We start from the raw sequence: 20,437 nt of genomic DNA, 5'->3' as shown, positions 1-20,437 counted from the left end.
CCTGCAAAGATGTGCCTGACTGGTTGGTGGCCACCTCCAGTCGGCCTTCCACCTGCAAGGACATGATCCATCAGAGGAGAGCCAAGTGATTTACTGATGCAGGGCCGCCGGGGAGCCCATATGCCCCTGAAAACAGCACACCCAGCAGCCTTGCCCCTGCCTGGTGCTGGGCTCCCTGCAGGCAATCTCAGGAGACCTGGTCACCTCCCCAGGGAAGAGGGGCTGGGCCCAGCACCCCTAGTGCCCTTGCGAACCGTGCTGGGCCCCGGCCGGGAACGACGTCCTGAGGATGCTGGCCTCATGGGTACGAGCAGGAACCAACAAATAACACTGGGTTCCAAGCCTGCAGGGTGTGACCCAGCCCTGCCAGTGTCCACAAGCATCATCTCCTCCCCCAAATGCCTGTTGCAGAACCTTCAAGGGTCAAGCTGTTTGTGCAGCAGCACAAGGAAGTCCTCAGCTCGCAGGTGTGGGGCCGATCACGTAGATCAAGGCGGACAGTGGAGCCGTTGCCTGAGAACTGGGACATCCTGCTCCAGAGAAGAGGACTGTCCCCCCCCCCCCACCAACCTCCTCCAGACCAGCTGTCTCCCAGTTAGCCCAGAAGCTCCAGTTACCCTAGTTCTAAGGCCATCAGAAAGTTTCTATTGGCTCTTGGCTCCTGTAAGAGGGTCTCGACCAAGGGGAGTAAGACTTGGCCACGGAACCCGTGGGGCCTGCCCGTTTCTTTAGTCCAAACCACAAGGGGTGCAGGGTTCTGGAGACGTGCACTCAGGGACCTGCGGCTTCCCTGAACCTCCCCATCCTAGTCTCAGTCTTGAAGAGTCTTGGACCCAGGCCACCCCTTGCCCCATGGGACAGCCTGGAATGAGCTCAAACACCCCTGCCTCGGGGGTGGGGGGAGGGGAAAGCAAGGAGACCAGCCTCGGACATAGGCATGAAATCATCTGGTTTTATTTAGAGGCTGCTGGTCATACGACAGAAAGGCATATATGGTACAAAAGTACAGACCTTTAGTTCATTATATAATACAAATCATTAAGTCTTTACAATTCATTACAAAGTCTTTGGATTTTTTAAACTCCCACTTCATGTGCAGCAAATCAATATAGTCGCCCAATCAAAATCATTTCTTTATACGTGAACCTGTCGTATTTACAGAACTCCACACGTGGAGAAGACCCTCCAAGACCCCCCACGAAATTAGTGTCAGCAGCCTGGCTGAAGGCACAATGGACTTCTCTGAGAGAAAGACATGTGTGGGGACGGTTGAGCCAGTGTTTTAGGCTGCAAGACAGGCTGCACCCACCCACCATCCCCAGGGTAAAAAGGCACGACAGACAGGTAGCTGCACTCCCTGTCCCAGACGCAGGCCTACAAGGCCAACCTCAAGCAAGTGGAGCTAATCTCAGCCAGGAAAATAACTACCCTTGAACTTCTTGTGGGTTTCACATACAGGGAACGTTAAGCCAAGATGAGAAAACATAAGGAAGTAATGAGGGATTTAAACACCGTTTAAGCCTTTCAAACTCTTCAAGGGTCCCATTCACAGCTCAATGGAAGCTCAAATCTCTCACTAAATGCACAAGGCCCTTCGTGGCTGACCCCAGCCACATGCACCGGCCGTGCTCTCTCACTCTCCTGTGCCCTCTGGCCAGGCTGGGATTTTGGACGGCTGCCCCCTATGGCCAACCACCCCCCCCTCCGCCCCACCGCCACTGCAGTGCCCTGGGGGTGACGGCCAGTGGAGATTGTACACGTGCAGAAAGGGAGGCAGAAGCCCAGGAGGATCCCCCGCCTGGCCTCTGACATCCTGGTGCTGCCTGGGGCCGTTGGGGGTGGGCCCAGCATCCAGGTGGCCCATCCCCTCCTGCTGTCACACCCAATCCCAGAGCCTGGGACCTGCTGGAACCTCATCTCAAATCTTAGTGCTGACACTTCATTTAAAACCAGGCCTATTAGTAAGGTGAGAACAGAAGGTGGGTGCGATGGAGCCCCTCCCTCCACCTCCCATGGCCATGCCCCCGGCAAGACCGCACCTTTGGCCCAATAAACGCTGGGCCATAGGGACTGCCTGGGCTATGGCTTTAGTGAGCACGTCTTCCGCACGCCACTGCTTTTCTAGTAACAGGTTAACATGAGTTTGCACTGAGGAGCGAGAGTGAAGGCCGCAGACCAGAGCAGGGAGGCCTCCCTCAGACTCGCACTGCTTATCCCCTGGAGGAGGAGGGCTGCCCCGAGCTGCCCAGGAAGACAGCTGACTGCAACGGAGTGACGCCTGCACCCTGCTTAACCCAGCGACACCCGGACCTTGAAGGGACGCGCTGGTTGTGAAGAAGATAGGGAGGGTTGGGACTGCAAACCCTGTCCCTATGACGAGCCACACAGGCCTCGTGGCTCTCAAGGTGCCTGTGGGGCCAGAGCTGAGTCAGGACAGCCAGACCAGCCTCTCCCGGTCCTGGGGCAGGCCCACTGTTGACTCTCCAGCCACAGTGGCAGCTGGCCAACGACACCAGTGGCACAGACGTCTCCTCTCTCACACCCTGCAGGGCGGGGCCCAAAACGTGCTCCAGAGCAGGCGAGAGCTGCATACCAGACAGCAGCCACAGTAATGCCTTCCTCCCGAGACCAATGACAGCCCTCCCACCCCGTTGGCAGCCAGGCTGTCCCGGCAGGCCCTCTGCTCAGCTGCTCACACCGTCAGCTGCTTCCGCACAAGACCCAGGGGAAGCCACGGCTGGGGCAACGCTGCTCCCCTGGGAGGCAGACCTGCAAGGAACGGGGATGGGTGGTGGGGAATCTCAGGCAGAGGAAACTGGGAATGTTGGAAAAGCAGGCCCAGGGGACGGAGGGAGGCCATGCTGGCTGCAGAGGGGACCTTGGGAGAAAGAGAAGGTGGTCCCGAAACCTCCTTACACCCCAGGCTGGTCTCTTCCACGGCTCCTGCAAGCTCCAGCTGATATGACCCCGCTCAGGTCCATAATTCCACTGCAGTCCACTCCATGTCAACCAAACCAAGTGACAGAGACAGAGCATGACACCCATCTCCCGACTGGCCTTCCCGACACAGTTCTGCGGAAGGCTGCTGAAGGCACGCGCAGGGCTGGGCTCCGGCAAGTACTTTGCCAGGTAAATAAGGATCATAAACGGCCAAATGACCTTCCATTTGTTTTCCCCAGTGAGCCGGGCGTGCGACGTCTGCCCACAGGCAGGTCGTCGGAGGCTGTGAGCATCGCTGCTCCCCTCAGAGGAAGGGGTGGTGCCAGTTCGTTCATCAACGGACCACACTGACGCTGGTGTCCGCAAAGTCCTACCTGAACACAGATTTGTGGAGGACTTCTGCGCTGGGAAGGAGGTTAGGCAGAAACTGAACATTTGCTGAGATAAAGCTACACGAGGGGTGTGCCCTTCAGCTCCGGGCCCGTCCTCCTGTGGCAGCTCGAGTCACGGGGGCCCAGCCCAGTGAGGAGTGAGGACTGAGGCACACGGGGTGGGGGGGAGCGGCAGCTCTCACCTGGCACACAGCTGGCTGTTAGGAAGCTGGGCCCCAAAGCGGTGGGTGGGCGGGCGGGCGGCGCCCCGTGTAATTAATGGAAGCTAATTAATCCCGGGCTCCTCCCCAACAGGGATTCGGGCCTGCGGCAGCTGCAAACCCTCAGGTACCCGTGGGCCCCACACAGCCCCACTCTGGGGCAGGGAACCTGACATGACTTCTCCGTAGGGGCTTCAAATCCCTACGGAACAGAGATTTTTCAAAAAGGGCTTCCTGGGCATCGTTTCTAAGAGTCTAAATGTGAGAACTAAAAACAGGCCTCCCAGTGCCGTCCACAAATCCTGACCCGGGGTTTGTCCCCGGGCTGCCAGGATGTCCCCTAGGCTCCTGCTCCCTTGTGAGGACATACATGGCAGGTAACTGAATGCTGGGCACTAGGTCCCTGGGCTCCTCCCGTGGAAAGTTCCAGAAGCACTAGCTCTCCCATGGAGGTTCCATCCCACCTGGCACTCCCCACCAGAGCCACACGCCACCCCCTGGTCCCAGAGGCACCAGCCCTCTTCTCACTTCTGCAGACTCCGTTCCAACTCCCAACCAGCCTGGCGGGGAAGGGTTCCAGGAAGTGTCCTGTGAGAGCTGGGCAATGCTTGTGGAGGGTCTCCTGCTGTCCAGGTCTGGACTGGTAGGGACAGTGGGGAGCTCTCCTTGCACAGGCCCACCTGCTAGGCCACAGCCCCCCAGCCTTAGGGAGTCATCAGGGTATAGAACTGCCAAGAAGTTAAACTGGTCTCAGGCCCTTCCAAGAAACCAAAATTGCACCAAATAGGGTCGTGACACCTCTGCTGACTTTGCCATTGCAGATGCACCATAACATAATCCTCCAAGTTTTTGCTCTCTTGGAGTAAGGCCACTTGTGCGTCTGTGTCAATGATAACGTAAGGAGGGGCATCACCCTCTGTCCCCCTGGGAACCCCTGCCAGAGGCAGGAGGCTGGCAGCTGCTGAGCAGCCTCAGAGGCTGGTGATGTGCAAGGCAGGCCCGGGGCACTCATGCCTGGGCAGATGATTGTGGCTCGCGAAAGATTTCGGATTTTGAAAAAATAAATATAAATAAATATATTCCAAGCACTCTGTTAAGGGAACAAATGGCAAAGAGAAAACGCTTTCCAGGTATAATGACACTAACGTGCCCACAAAGAAACCGCTACGAAACCCTGCGGAAAGGAGGAGGGAAAGGTGGGAGGGTCAGGCCCAGTGCCCGTTGCTGTGGCGCCCAGGACCTTGTGCCAAAAGTCCCACCAGAGGCACTTGTGGGAGTCTGTTACTTGGTGTTGGGTCTCTGGGGGGCCAGAGGATGCAGTGAGCCTGGGGAGCAAGCCAGAACCATGGCAGGTCGGCTGGGGCGCTGGCCCTGGAGGCAGAGGGAGGATGCCCTGCCTCTGGGAAAGAAAGGCACTGGTTACGAGGTTGGTTACGAGGTTAGTGGGGTCATCAGAACAGAAAAGAGGAACAACAGCCCCAGGAAATCTCCAGGCAGGGGCCTGGCTCCCACCATCCAGGACTGCTCCAGGCTCCTAGAACCTTCAACCCCTCTGCCTTGTGGAGATGCCTCTTCTCTGAGCAGAGGAAGAAATGAAGCTTCCAGAGTCCCGGGAGGAGCAGGGAAAGGTCACGAGCCCTGTGTTGTGCAAAAAGAGTTCACTGCCTGCTCCCCAGGGAAGGGGGTCTGAGGTGTCACTGCCCACCCCAGGGCCGTCACCGGCAAGGCTCGGGAGCCACGCCCTCCGGCAGCACTGGCCAGGGAAGCAGGCCAGCAGCCCAGGAGGACCATGAGGGAGGAGGGCCGGGGCGCCGGCTTAGCTGGCCCAGGACTTTCGGTTCTCCGGGTTCTTATGGCTCCTGTCGGCCCTCAGCGCTGTGGCGCCCTCTGCCTTGGCCAGAGCCGCCGTCAGGGAGGCCAGGTTGGTGGCGGAGCCGGAGAGGGTGCTGCTCCTTCGGGGCTCAGGGGCGCCCTGCAGCCTGGGCCCCGCGCTGCGCCGCTGCCCTGCGCCCGTTGCTCTGCGCACCCGGCTCGGCCTCACCAGCAGCCCGTGGCCAGGGTTGCACTTGAAGTACTGCTTCCCTCCGATGGAGCCGTCATTCTTACCTGAGGGGAAAAGAGAAGAAGACACAGAGGTGGCTTCCCAGGGCCCCTCGCTCCCTGTCAAACAGATGAGGCCGAGGGCATAGGCTCCCAGGCAGCATGTGCTGGCCACCGGTGACAGGCACCCCCAGGCAGCCCAGGTGTGAGGTCGATGCGCCCGTCCTGCCATTTCCCATGGCCAGGTGCAGGCAAGTCAGCAAAGCAGAAGTGGCACCGACCCCACCCTCCTCCAGGGAAGAGACCATTTTCAACCTGGATGGAGGTGGTTGGTGGAATGATTATTTTTCCTGAATCCATTAGATGGAAACTGGCAAATTACCAAATTGTAGCTAGTCAGATGTCATGCTTAATGTGTCAAAATGGAGGAAAGAAGTTTCCTTTGTAAAAACAGATACAGTGCTCGCTTCAGCAGCACATATACTAAAATTGTAAAAACAGATAGAAAATGCATTAAGGTGAAGAATGAGAACCCAGTGCTGAAGTGGGTAGAGAGAGAGGATACCTGAGCAAAGGGACCACCCTGACCCCTAAATGTCAGTATCTCATGGTGACAGGTTGGTGGGGAACATGATCTTTGAAGCAAAAACAATCATGAATTGTCTTCACTTGCTGCACATCCTAACCCACCCTTCTCTCTTCCCCCGACTCCAAACAGGCGCACCCTCACCACCTCCTCTCTGTCAGCAAGGACCCCTCAGTAGCACCTCTCAGCGCATCTAACAGACCATGTCCCTCACTGCGTGGCCACCGCTAATCCCTCGGCTCCCAGGGCACACCCCCCACCCCTGCCCACCAGCTCCCCACTTCCAGTCTCCCCACTGTCCTCTGCCCACTCACCCCATTTCGTTTTCTTCACAGCACTTACTACTATCAAGTGTTAATTATTTCTTCGTTTGTTTACTTGGTTATTTTCTCCCTCCCAAAATGACAGTCCAGTGAGACCAGGGACTTTGTTTTGCTCCCCAAGGTATCCTTGGAAACCAAGACAGTGATTGCCACATGGTGGGTGCATAATTGTTGAATGAATTCATCTATTTGCTAATTCCACTTTAATTCTTGAGTCTAACGGCAGATATAAACTTCTCTCCCAATTTCCCTGCACATAATAGCAGACACTTCTTTAAAAAATGTCTGGCCTGTGCTGCATTACTCTTCTAGAACCACTTCCAACTTACAGCATTTTTCACAGCAGCCAAAAAGTGGAAACCAACTGATGAATGGATGAACAAAAGGTGGAACTTCCACAGGCTGGAATATTATTTGGCCAGAAAAAGGGATGAAGTGCTGACACAAGTTGTAACCAGATAAACCTTGGAAAATTATGCAGAATGAAAGAAGCCAGTTACAAAAGCCCAGCATATTGTAGGATCCCCTTTATGTGAAAGTCCAGATTAGGACATTGCATATAAATTTAGAGAGATGAAAAACTGATTATTGGTTGGTTAGCTAGGACTTAGGGAGGGAGAGGGCCTTCAAAACAGACATGTGGCTTCTTTTTAGGTTGATGAACCTGTTCTAAGATTAGACTATGGTAGTGATTGCACAACTCTGTAAATCTACTCAGAACCATTAAATTAATTGTACACTTTTAATAGGTAGACTTTACAGTATGTGAATTGGTATCAGAGTAAAGCTGTTTTAATAAAAAGAAATATCTAAAGGACAAAGTATTTCCTTAAGTAGTGGCCCTGGTTTTTCAGAAAATGGTGATCTATTTGCTTTTAAGGTGTGCCATTCTGTAATGAGACATAAGAGATCACCTCTTCTGTTCTCAAGCCAAGGCATCCAGCCTGCACACAGGCATCAGTATTTGCAACCTGAGCAGAAACAGCAGACACAGCTACTGTTACACTGTTACAGTTCAAAAGCAGATGCCTCTGTGACTTAAAAAAAAAAAAAAAAGGCATTTAAATTCATTACCAAATTGATAGTAGCTTTCAATCAATGTCTTAGGTTTCTGAAAAATGTCTGGAAGTTTAACAAAGAGAACACTTAGGTAACTTTCATTCCTGATTTTGAAAAGTGACCTGGAGGCTCAGGGAGGTCAAATGATGTGCCCAAGGGCACATAGCAAGTTCCCCGCAGTGCTGGAACAGGGCCAGTACTCTCCCCCCAAGACCACAGTTGGCGAAATCCCCTTAGGAGCCCAGGGAACCATCCCAAACAAGCAGCACTCACCTGAAGGTGAGTGTAACTCTACTCCGATCCACGTCCCCTCTTGAAAGTCAGTTGGCCCGATGTACCTCACAATGCCTATCTTGTTGGTGCCCACGGTGACACATTCTCCTTCTTTGAGCCACTCTGGGACTTCGCTGGCTTCTTCAGAATCTGAGGAAACCTCCAGCTTTCCCAGGGCCTGTGTCCCAGCACTGCTGTCACTCGGCCCCCCCGAGGCCGAGGCCGGCAGGTCCTCCTCAGCACCAGAGGGGCAGCTGGAGTCCCCGCCCAGCATGCGCGAGAACGACTTCAGCTCGGAGGTTCGCACCTTCTGGATTCTGAATGGAGACGCCAGAGCAGGTGATTGAGACAGGAGGTCTGGAGGCTGTGGTTTGGAGACATCCAGCTCTAAGCTGGCGGCAGGCTTCACATGGTCCGTGGCTCTTCCGAGCTGCTTGGTGGCCGAGGAAACTTTGCCGCCGCTTTGCTGGCTGGGTGATTCCTTCTCGGGGGCAGGCGTGGGGAGATGAGTCAGTGAAGCCCTTGCTTTTTCATTCTGCTTCTCCGAGGAAACTGCTCCCCTGGCCTCGGACGCACCATTGCTGTTGCCCCAAGCATTTTGCGTTGCCGGGAGTGGCAGGGACAGAAGGCTGCGCTGACCCTCCAACCGGGCAGGAAGATCACTGTCTGCAGTGGGAGCAGGAGATGGAAATGGGAGCTCCGTGTCCGGGGTGGCCGGGCAGAGGGCAGGAGGGGGCGAGCCAGGCGTCTGGCCCCCCACTGCAGCCGCGGCATCAAGGCTAGGGACCAATGCATCGGACAGTGTCGCGGTGGAGACGCTGTGGGAAAAGTACCCACTGGAGGCCTCACTCAGGGGGCTGGGCGGCCCTTCCTGAACTTCGGGGGCCTGGGTGTTGGCAGTGATGGACTGCTGGGGAGGTGCTTTCGTGGGTCTGTCACACATCTTCACGGGGGCCATCTGCACAGTCACATCAGGAGCTGCACTAATCCCCACGTTCTCTCGGTAAGCCTGAAGCAGGGAAGGGCCAAGAATAAAGGTTAAAATTCAAAGTCAGCTGCTCATTTCCAAAAGAATTCAGACAGATCTTGTGGTCAGTTGAAACATTACAGCTTTGACAGTGAAAAGAGCGCTGCCATGCACCTGGGCAGACCGGGTGCCAGTTCTGTTCCACCACTTCCGTCCGGGTGACCCCAGTTTTTTCCGCAGCACTGAGCAGCCCGCACTCTGCACTATGCTGAGCACCAAGCAAACAGCCACCCACCTGCTCGCTGCCTGAGATAGAGTGACTTATAATAAGAAATATATATTTGGCCTTCATCCTGTTTCTGCCACAGAGCTCTGGAACCCTTGGAGTTTCCTAAGTGGTAAGAGTGATAAAGGCATTTTGATATTCCTAACAAGCCCCTTCCAACAACATCTGAGTTCATGTTAATGAGCTGACTCTGGGCCTGCACCTAAGGATGGGGGCTGGTTGCCAGGGCAACCCACCTTGTGATTTGAGCTTCAGCCCCACAGCCAACTCCAAGGAGGGAAGAGGGGCTAAAGGTGAGCTAATCACTAATTGCCAATGATTTAATCAATCATGCCTATGTAATAAAGCCTCCACAAAAACCGAAAGGGACAGGCTCCTGGGAGCTGCTGGTTTGGTGAACACATGGAGGTATGGGGAGAGTGTTGCACACAGGGAGGGCATTAAAAGTCCACGCCTTCTCCCCACACCTGGCCCTATGCACCTCTTCCACGTGGCTGTTCCCCAGTGGTATCCCTTGTAATAAACTGGTGATCTAGTAAGTAAAATGTTTCTCTTGAGTTGTGCGAACCATTCTGACAAATTAATCAAACCCAAGTGGAGGTTCATTGGAACCCCTTATCTACAGCTGGTTGATCAGAAGCACAGGTGACCGACCACCTGACTTGGGACTGATACTCAAAGCAGGGACATTCTTGTGGGCCTGAGCCCTTAACCCATGGGCTTTGATGCCATCTCCAGGGAAGACGGTGTCAGAATTAAGTTGAACACTCAGCTACTGTGGGACAAGGGCTTGGTGGTGGGAAAGAAGACTACTCGACGGCCATGTAGTAGGGTCAGTGAGGCATGGCAAGGTCCTTACCACAGGGTGCAGCACACAATAGGTGCACATTAAATCTCGATTCCCTCCCTACCCACCAGCATCCCCAGTCTCCCGGCACTCGGGCTAAGCACCCTGCTCTGATGGAAACAGATCCACCTGCCCACCACCAACTTCACGAGGGACTGAGAGAATCACTAGAAGCCAGAAGAATACTTTCTCCTGCAAAGTTGAAATGAGGATCTCAGTGAAGGGTGTGGATGTGCCTCAACACAGCTTCGCCAGTGCTGCCAGGAATGACCCTCGGGCCTGGTGGCTAGCTTGTGGCTCCTGGCTGGGAGTCAGGTGGAAGAAGAGGAGACAGGCTGCCTGCAGGCTGGTCCCATGTCATGGTTCGGGGGCCCTCTGGTCCAGGGAGATGCAGGCCAGGCAGTAACCTCCCCTGCAGTGAAGGGGGGCTGGGAGTGGAAGGAGCCGCAGAGGCTGGCTTCCCCATCTCGTATGACTTGTCTGCCTCACTCTGACAGAGACACACAAAGCCCCATCCCCTGGGGAATGACGACAGCCACTGCTCGTCCACATTCTACTGGTTCTGAGGTGCTCCTAGGGTGCTCTTTCGGTGATAACTGAAGCCATTTGAAGAAGTTAGCAGATTATCTCTCTATTCCTGATTCACAATGACAGGGGTAAGAGAGAAGGCAGGAACAGGGAATGGGGTTGGTGCTCTGGAGAAGGATGCTGTTCAGAAAAAGAAATATGTTTTCCAATATTTACGGAAAGATTATTTATATTACAGGAATGGCCATTTTCCATTTGAAATACAGGATTTATTTGAACTGGGAAACAGCTGAGATCTATAAGTCTCTTACAGTTACTTGGCTTAACTCAGCAGTCTGATAAATCATGCATTTTCACGTGAATTGTCATTTATATTCCTGTCTCCAGAGGCCCTCCTTTCCCCACAAGGCACACTTTCAGGGTACGAAATTAACGGCACCTCTTGAGATTAACAGCCTATTTTTGTGATGGATCTCCAGGCTGCAAAATTTACTAAATCCAATAGATCAATAACTGTCACCAACATAAATACTCTAAAAGATTAGGCAATCCTTCAATCATTTTTCTTTTGCAACTTGTACATGTTTTATTTATCCTTTTCTATTTTATTTTTAATATCACTGACCAGGCAGGGAAGAATATACAAACAAAACTACCAGAGTCTAGAATCTGAACAGGAACTGTGGTTCTGAAATAGTACATGTTCCCTATTCTCCGATGGTAACACTGCATCATTGCCACACGGACAGCTATCTGCAAATGGCCAACTCAGTCCTGTCCTGAGGAGGTGACAGTCCAGTGACAGTGGCTTGGATTTCCCTGGTCATTATCCCATTTGCCTCCACATGAATCCTTCGATGTAGGCCGGCAAGTACTACCATATGCGTTTTACAACATGGCCCAGAGAGGTTAAAGGATTTATCTAAAGTCTCCAGTAAGTGACAACCAGGGATCAGAGGTCAGATCCACAGTGACAAAAAGGACCAAAGGTGGCAGAAGGCAAGCGCTGATTGCTCGGTTCTTTCCTGCTGAGCCTGAGCACAGCCTCAGATTCCTTCCGTTACAGCACTGCAGGAAGCCGCTCCCACTTGACTGGAGTTGATATGTGAGTGGAAACCGTCTCCCCCCATCTGTGGGTTATTCCCTTACCGCTGACACTCCCAGAGCTGCCCTGAGCCACAGAGGCTGTCACAGGTCTGGTGCCCTCACCCGTGAAAGACGTGGTCTCCCTCTGTCCCACTGGCCTTGGGATCCCAATCCTGCCTCAGCAAAATAACAAACACAACTCACAGGGGACGGGGTTGAGGGGGGTGGTGCACACGAACATCAAATATGTTCTGGATTGAAAAGGGCCTTTTTAGAAAGGAGTGAATCCGTGGAGGTCTGAGTTCTCTTTCAAATCATTTGCCCTTTTTGGCCGTTGTTTTAATAAATAAAATTTTCCGATAAAGATACAGCCCTTCCTAAGAGAATGAACGCACAGTGGGAGAAAATAGATTTGCTATTCATAAGATGAGAAGTGCTGTTCATCTGTGGGAGATCATAAGAGACTATTTTCTCCCCAGTTTAGCATTAGTCTTTTCACGCTGATATCATGAATCAGAATGAAATGTAAAACTGAGAATTAAGCAAACACTCAGGATAAGGAGATTGTTCTGTTTATAGAAATCGCCTTTGCCTAGCAGTGGGCTATTAAAGCAGCAGACTACATTAGCAGTCAAGCACCTAAAAGTTTAGCAATCATATGATTAACAAGTTGAAAATAGAAAAGTAGAACAAGGAAAATATAGAGGGAGAAGACAGTGACCTATATTATAGCTAATTATCAAAACGGGAACACTAAAATGAAAAACCCATGGGTGTGGACTCAAAAATTAGAGCCTTGGGGCCACCCACCACATGTGGGGCAGCCACCAGCAAAGGCGCCACCTCCGCCTGACTAACTCACCTCCACCATTCTGGGCGTCCCCACGTCCGGGAAGGCAGACTGCACCATGATTCGGGGCACGGGCTGAGAAAACAAGTGAACAGGCAGGCGTAAGGGACCAAGAGAAGCAGAGAGATCACCACAGAAGGTTTTAATTGAACAGACGGGACAGCCCATCAGGAGGACACACTCAACGTGAACTTTTACACCTTCAGGAATTCTAACAAGTCCCTGCCAGTTAGGCATGCCAAGGCTAGTGGCGCCACACTCCACAGGGAAGTGTAGGAAATACGGAGCACAGCGAGCACGTATACCCCAGTTGGCAACACAGGACACATGCTAAAAACCACACCATAGATGGCACACCTACACACTCAGAGGCTCCGTCTCCACTCACATATGGAGCCTGTTTGTCAAGGGCTGTTCTGCACATACTAGTGTTGCAGGACTCTAGAGAGAAATGGTTGGGACAGGAAAGGCTTCAGGCAGGAGGTGGGACACAAAGCAAGCCTTGATGGCCAGGGAGAAGTGGTGCCCAAGCATCGTCACAGGAAGTGAAGAGTAAGGAAGCTGGTCTGGCTAGCACACAAGTCTGGGGCATAAAACAGAGCAGGACAGACATATGGATAGAGGCTTTGGTGCCTGCAACTACCCTCATCAGGTAATGACGAAAACCACTACAGTTGCCTGAGTGGAGAAAGCAGAAGCTTGAGGAGATGGATCTGGTGGTAGAAGGCAAACTGATTGGAGAAATATTTAAAGGCTAAGGGAGATAAATTACGATGAGGCTCCAGCAACAGAGCAGATATGAGGGGTAAGAGCCTGAATTAATGGGTGTCAGCAACAGCACAAGGAAGGACTCCTTATTTATAGACATGTGGTTCAAGGAATATTAAAAAAAAACCAAAACAGTGAAAAAATAATTAGCACCAGGATAAGGAAAACATATGTCAAAAGAAGGAGCTGGTAACTGCAAAGGGGAAGAAATCAGATATTCCTTTAGTAGCTGCTGGGTTTACAGACGTGATTCTCTCAAAGAAACCAAGAATCCACCACTTCTGCCTTTATTCCAACAATCAACCTCTGGCCCCTTCCCAGGTCTCCCTGTTCCAATGCAAGAGTCTGGACCTTGCCTCAGAATGCTCAGCCCCAAGAGGGCTCCATCCTGGCACCACAAACAAGCCCCCAGGAGGAGCCAAAATTGGGTGTCACAGTTTGTTTCCGTACAGTATGAGTGTCCTTTCTCTTCTTGGATCCAAAAGGAGAAGCAGCAAACCACGGATCTACTACCTGACCTAAAGTGCCTAGACATGTAGACTTCATATCTCCCCAATTTCCTTCTGACCCCCTTCAGACCCCAGGTCCTCCCAGTTCCCAAGATGTATCTGGGTGCCTGAGGCTTCTCTGCCATAAAGATGCTCTCTGGACAGGGGTGCTGGGTGCTCATCGTTTAAGTGTCTGACTTCGGCTCAGGTCACGATCTCATGGTTTGTGGGTTCAAGCCCCACGTTGGCCTCTGTGCTGACAGCTCAGAGCCTGGAGCCTGCTTTGGATTCTGTGTCTCCCTCTCTCTCTGCTCCTCTCCCACTTCTTCTCTCTCAAAAATAAATAAATGTTAAAAAAAATTTTTTTTAACATGCTCTGGACAGTGTACAGGCACTAAGACTGGATGGCCAAAGTCCTGCTTCCTACTAAGCAGCCCAAACTCTTACCTGAAGGGAGAGGGGCCCACTTGGAACAAGATGGCTCACTTAGGAGGTAAACCTGAGTTCACAGCATCAAATAACAGCATTTTAGCAAAGAGTACCACGTTTTAGCAAAGGGTACTGCTGTAACCATGCTTTGCGACTGCCTTTGGGAGAAAAGAGCTAGAAGGGATTAATTCTGCTGAAGGTAAGGGGGATGGTGGTGGGATCTCAGAAAAGGCAGAGACCACAGGCACTTAAGAAACGGTGGGAGGTAAGTCTAAACACATGGAAGAACCTAGGGATAAACTAAAGGAAAGTACACTTTACCCTGCAACACTGGGGAGCCACCAGGGGCTAATGGCCAGGGAGAGCTAGCATCAGAGGTATGTTTAAGACAATGTGAGGGGCACCTCAGTGGCTCAGTCAGTTGAGCATCCAATGTCCAACTCTTGATTTTGGCTAAGGTCATGATTTCATGGTTCATGGGATCAAGCCCTGCGTTGGGGTCTGTGCTGACAGCATGAAGCCTGCTTGGCCCTCTCTCTCTCCCTCTCTTTATGCCCCTTCTCCACTCATGTTCTCTCTCTCTCTCAAAATAAATAAACTTAAGAAAAAAAGAAAGAAAGAAAGAAAGAAAGAAAGAAAGAAAGAAAGAAAGACAATGTGAGTGGAAGAGAATGAAAATGAAGGAGAATATCCTGGTGGGGGAAAGGCAGCTGCACGTGATGAGGGCCTCAACCACAAGATCTTCCAGCCTTTCCTTGGATTCCTGGACCAGGAAAGCCTCTCCCCTCAACTCGCACAACACATTACTCCCCCATCCCTCACAGCACCTAGCCAGTTCTCTCTCACAGGAATCTCCATTTCTCCACTCTGCTGTCAACTCAGTAGACAGTGATACTCGAGTTATTTCCAAGCAAGTATCCTCCACCCTGCTTTACAGTCTTCGAATACAGGGGCTACTGTCTTTATTTTTATATTTACTTCCTCCCATAGTATCTAAAGTTACCCCTGGTACCCAGGGCCCAATGTCATGGCTATAGGCCACTAAGCTGAGACCTCACATCTTCCTCTCACAAGCTTCCTGTCATAGTCAGTCACCCCCATTGGCCATTTCATCAAGAAACACATCTGCTTCATAAACAGGCCCACCCCAGCTCCACCAGTCAGATGACAGGGGTGCGGAGCAAGACACTGGACACACAAAAAATAGTGTCAAAAATAAGATGGGATCAGGTCTGAGCGGGGTCCTGAGTGTAATGTCAAGTACTTTGCACACACCTACTTCTCTGGTTCACATGCTACCCGCTCATGATGCCCGCTCCGTTGGAAGCCAGGCAGTGGTGGCTGCCAGAAAACCGACTCTGGCCAAGTAAGCGTCAGGTAGATATTTCTCCACCAGAGGACTCTGAGAGGTGCGTGCAAATGACGGTGGGGTATGGGCATACAAGCTTGACCATGTATTCATTTTTTTGATATATTTTTTTCTTTTTGTTTTAAAGTTTATTTATTTTGAGAGAGAGAGAGTAGGGGAGGGGCAGAAACAGAAGAGGGGAGAGGGTGGGAGGAGCGGCAGAGAGAGACAGAGAGAGAGAGAGAGAGAGAGAGAGAGAGAGAGAGAGAGAGAGAATCCCAAGCAGGCTCCACACTGTCAGAGTGAATCCCAATGTGGGGCACAAACCCATGAACCGTGATATCATGACCTGAGCCAAAACCAAGAGTCAGACACTTAACTGACTGAGGCACCCATAACTGTTACTAAAACTAGATGATGAGCACACAGGGGTTCGCTGTGGTATCCTCTCTACTTTTAGGTATTTCAAATGTTTCCATAAAGCTGTCCTACATGAAGGAGATAACTGGGACTCTGATTCAATGTCCAAATTCAGTTCAACAAAGACTCAGGTATTGGCACAAAAACAGACACATAGACCAATGGAATAGAATAGAGAACCCAGAATGGGACCCACAAATGTATGGCCAACTGATCTTTGACAAAGCAGAAAAGAGTATCCAATGGAAAACAGTCTCTAACAAATGGTACTGGGAGAACTGGACAGCAATATGCAGAAGAATGAAACTAGACCACTTTCTTACACCATACACAAAAATAAACTCAAAATGGATGAAGGACCTGAATGTGAGACAGGAAACCATCAAAACCCTAGAGGAGAAAGCAGGAAAAAACCTCTTTGACCTCAGCCACAGCAATTTCTTACTCAACACATCTCCAAAGGCAAGGGAATTAAAAGCAAAAAATGAACTATTGGGACCTCATCAAGATAAAAAGCTTCTGCAGTGCAAAGGAAACAACCAACAAAACTAAAAGGCAATCGACAGAATGGGAAGAAAGATTTGCAAATGACATACCGGATAAAGCGCTAGTATCCAAAATCTATAAAGAACTCACCAAACTCCACACCCAAAAAACAAATAATCCAGTGAAGAAATGGGCAGACGACATGAATAGACACTTTTCCAAAGAAGACATCCAGATGGTCAACAGACACGTGAAAAGTTGCTCAAGGTCACTCCTCATCAGGGAAATACAAATCAAAACCATACTGAGATACCACCTCACACCGGTCAGAGTGGCTAAAGTGAACAAATCAGGAAACTATAGATGCTGGAGAGGATGTGGAGAAACAGGAACCCTCTTGCACTGTTGGTGGGAATGCAAACTGGTGCAGCTGCTCTGGAAAACAGTGTAGGGGTTCCTCAAAAAATTAAAAATAGACCTACCCTATGACCCAGCAATAGCACTGCTAGGGATTTACCCAAGGGCTACAGGAGTGCTGATGCATAGGGGCACTTGTACCCCAATGTTTATAGCAGCACTCTCAACAATAGCCAAATTATGGAAAGAGCCTAAATGTCCATCAACTGACGAATGGATAAAGAAGATGTGGTTTATATATACAATGGAATACTACTTGGCAATGAGAAAGAATGAAATCTGGCCATTTGCAGTAACATGGATAGAACTGGAGGGTATTATGCTAAGTGAAATAAGTCAGTCAAAGAAAGATACCCTATGTTTTCACTCATATGTGGATCTTGAGAAACTTAAGACCATGGGGGAAGAGAAGGGGAAAAAGAAGTTACAGAGAGGGAGGGAGGCAAACCATAAGAGACTCTTAAATACAGAGAACTGAGGGTTGATGGGGGGTAGGGGAGAAGGGAATGTGGGTGATGGGCACTGAGGAGGGCGCCTGTTGGGATGAGCACTGGGTGTTGTATGGAAACCAATTTGACAATAAATTATATCAAAAAAAAAAAAAAAAAAGACCTGAGCTGAGATCAAGAGTCAGTTGCTTAACCAACTGAGCCACCCAGGTGCCCCTCTATTATTTTTCATTAGCTTGAGGTTAAAAATAAGAAATTAAGGGGCGCCTGGGTGGCTCAGTTGGTTAAGCATCTGACTTCGGCTCAGGTCATGATCTCACAGTCCGTGAGTTCGAGCCCCGTGTCGGGCTCTGTGCTGACAGCTCAGAGCCTGGAGCCTGCTTCCGATTCTGAGTCTCCCTCTCTCTCTCTGACCCTCCCCCATTCATGCTCTGTCTCTCTCTGTCTCAAAAATAAACATTAAAAAAAATTTTTTAAAAAATAAGAAATTAAGTGGCTTGCATAAAAGTTTATTTGAGAGTGGGAGAGGGGCAGAGACAGAAGGGAGGGAGGGAGGGAGGAAGGGGGGGGAGAGAGAGAGAGAGAGAGAGAGAGAGAGAGAATCCCAAGCAGGCTCCACACTGTCAGAGTGAAACCTGATGTGGGGCTCAAATCCATAAATCGTGAGATCATGACCTGAGCCGAAACCAAGAGTCAGACACTTAACCGACTGAGCCACCCAGGCACCTGTAATTGTTACTGAAACAAGGTGACGAGCACACAGGGACTCACTGTAGTATCCTCTCTACTTTTATGTATTTCAAGTGTTTCCATAAAGCTGTCCTACATGAAGGAGATAACTGGGACTCTGATTCAATGTCCAAATTCAGTTCAACAAACACTCAGGTCTGGGTGTGCAGGTTGCTGCAACAAGCGCTGTGAGGAACACAAAGGTCACAAAGTCACAGGCTTTGCTCTCAACAGACTGGCAAGGACATGTATGCAAATAACTGAAACATCAAGGAAAATGACAGATATTAGAATCAAAGTTTCAAACGCAGAGAAAATTCAGAGTAGAAGGAATGATAAATGAAACAGGTCTAGAATACCCTCATGAGGGCGATTTTACTTTGAGACAGGCCTTGAAGACTGAGTGGCTTTCCTGGGGCAGGAGGACACTTTCAACATGAAGAATGACATGGCAAAGGAGCTGCTCTCTGAGTCTGATCTGTTCCCTCTACTGCCACCTCTGCCCCAAGAAAAGCTACTCAATCTTCCAGGAGGTCTTGGGGAAGAGAGAATGATCTAGAGTGACCCACATTGGGCAGAGGGAAGCAGGTTAGGGTGGTGTTCAGGAGGCCTTGTGAGCTCACGGTTGATTTTCACCCACAGGAATGAGCTATTAAAGGTACTGAATGAGCAGTGATAAGAGCTACATGTAGACAAGATTAATCCTGAACCAGGGGAGATACGAAGCTTGAAGAGATCAATCAAGAAGTTGCTTCAGTGGTTTGGTGGAGAGTCAATAAGTCAATAACTTGGATGGTAAGAGAAAAAGGAAATGGAAATTTGGAGATATGAGGGAGACTACTGAACACTTGGAAACAACCGTCGGGGGAGGCTGGGGAAACAGAGTCAAAGGATGATGCCCAGAAAGGATGGATAACAGGGAGGAGGGTAAACAGTGGTATTAGCAGAATCGGTGTCTGTTTGTGTACGCGTGTACACACCTGTGCATGTGCCTATGTGTGGGGGGCAGGGGGCACCCAGCTTTCTGTATTTGGTGAGGGCCTGTGATGAATACAAGAACTTCATTAAGGATACCAAAAATACCTACAAAGTGTACTGAAATCTTAAGTGTGCCATTTGTCCTTCACACATAAGAGCTCAAATTTCCAAATGTGTATTGTTTGCATTTTAATGCTCTTTTACATATCCCTTGTGCAGGCAGTTGCCTCCTATTTCAGGAGCTCAAAACATTTCAGATCATAAGTTCATTAATCCTTACGACACATCTGGCAACTATTAATAAAAATGACTGCAAAGTATTTTGCAGCTATAAATATTAAGGAGAAGTCCCATGAGGCAAGTGAATAGAAGTGTAATTATCTACATCTCACACTACAGAAACCAAGGCTCAGAGACATTCACCTAATGGTTAAATGCATCCAGGCTACCCCATGAGTCAGTGACAGAGATGGAAAAGGACTGACTTCTCAAGCACCAGCTGAACCTGCAATCGTGCTGTCTGCTGAGCATCACTGAAACTTAACAGATGAGTAGGTTACAAGCAAGAGAACCGCTTAGAAGTATTTCACGGAAAAGATGAGGGTCACTTGCTGTATCATAGCCCATCATTTTTTAACTCTGGTTTTCACATGCCACGTGAATGAAGAAAATAGGGAAGATCAACTCAGAATTTCAACTAGGCATAAGACTTACTGGGAGACCCCCTTGCCTAAAAGAATATACAGGTTTAACATCTTGGCAACACGTACAGACCCTCACCTCTCCGTGAGGCTGCACCCTCTCCTCACTTGTTAGGCTAACTCCACTCTGCACTGACTACACTGCTCTGTCAGAGACTTCCCTGCACTCCTCTTTCTCCCTAGGCAAAGATTTTCTTCCTGGTGCGTAGCCAGTCACGTTTATCTCAGCTAGAGCACACCTTCACCATGTCAGCCAGCCTCAGACATACACAGACTACAGCATCTACAACATCATCCTATTTGGCTTTCTGAAGGGTAGGGATTATGGCTCAATCATCTCTGTATTCCCACACAGAGGAGAATAACTCCATGTTTGTTGAATGAATACATACATAAATGAACAAATTACCTAAGTGACATGAAGAAGGCCAAACTGTACAGTTACAGACAATCTGGAAAAGATTAGACATGCTGAAATTTGGGCACAAGGGTAGGTAGAGGGGAGAAAAAATATTTAAAAAAATTTTTTTAATGTTTGTTTATTTTTGAGAGAGAGAGAGAGAGAGAGAGAGCATGAGTGGAGAGGGGCAGAGAGAGAGGGAGACACAGAATCCGAAGCAGGCTCCAGGCTCTGAGCTGTCAGCACAGAGCCCAATGCAGGGCTCAAACTCACAAATTGTGAGATCATGACCTAAGCTGAAGTCAGATGCTTAACCAACTGAGCCACCCAGGTGCCCCAGAATAAATATTTTAAAGCAAAAAATACACAATTTGTTCCAAAACACTGAATTTTCTGATGCAATTTTTTTCTTGTTTGAAAATGAACCTTTCCTAATAATCACCCCTT

General features: G+C 50.1%; 1 protein-coding gene across 1 annotated transcript in view; it reads right to left on the bottom strand.

Moving 5' to 3' along the window:
- Positions 1-932: 932 nt before the first annotated feature.
- The window catches only part of KIF13B (kinesin family member 13B), a 203,102-nt gene continuing 183,597 nt past the window's right edge, over positions 933-20,437 (bottom strand). The window contains exons 38-40 of the mRNA XM_047090638.1: positions 12,390-12,452; positions 7,814-8,822; positions 933-5,638 (exon numbers count right to left, since the gene is read on the bottom strand). Coding sequence (XP_046946594.1) covers positions 5,349-5,638; positions 7,814-8,822; positions 12,390-12,452 — 1,362 coding nt within the window. The 3' untranslated portion in view covers positions 933-5,348. The remainder of the gene's footprint in view (positions 5,639-7,813; positions 8,823-12,389; positions 12,453-20,437) is intronic.

This window comes from Lynx rufus, unplaced genomic scaffold, assembly GCF_022079265.1.
Source record: "Lynx rufus isolate CCGP_SWC_20201006 ecotype Redwood Valley unplaced genomic scaffold, mLynRuf1.p SCAF_3, whole genome shotgun sequence".
Taxonomy (NCBI): Eukaryota; Metazoa; Chordata; class Mammalia; order Carnivora; family Felidae; genus Lynx; species Lynx rufus.
This window is presented reverse-complemented; position numbering and strand designations above follow the sequence as displayed.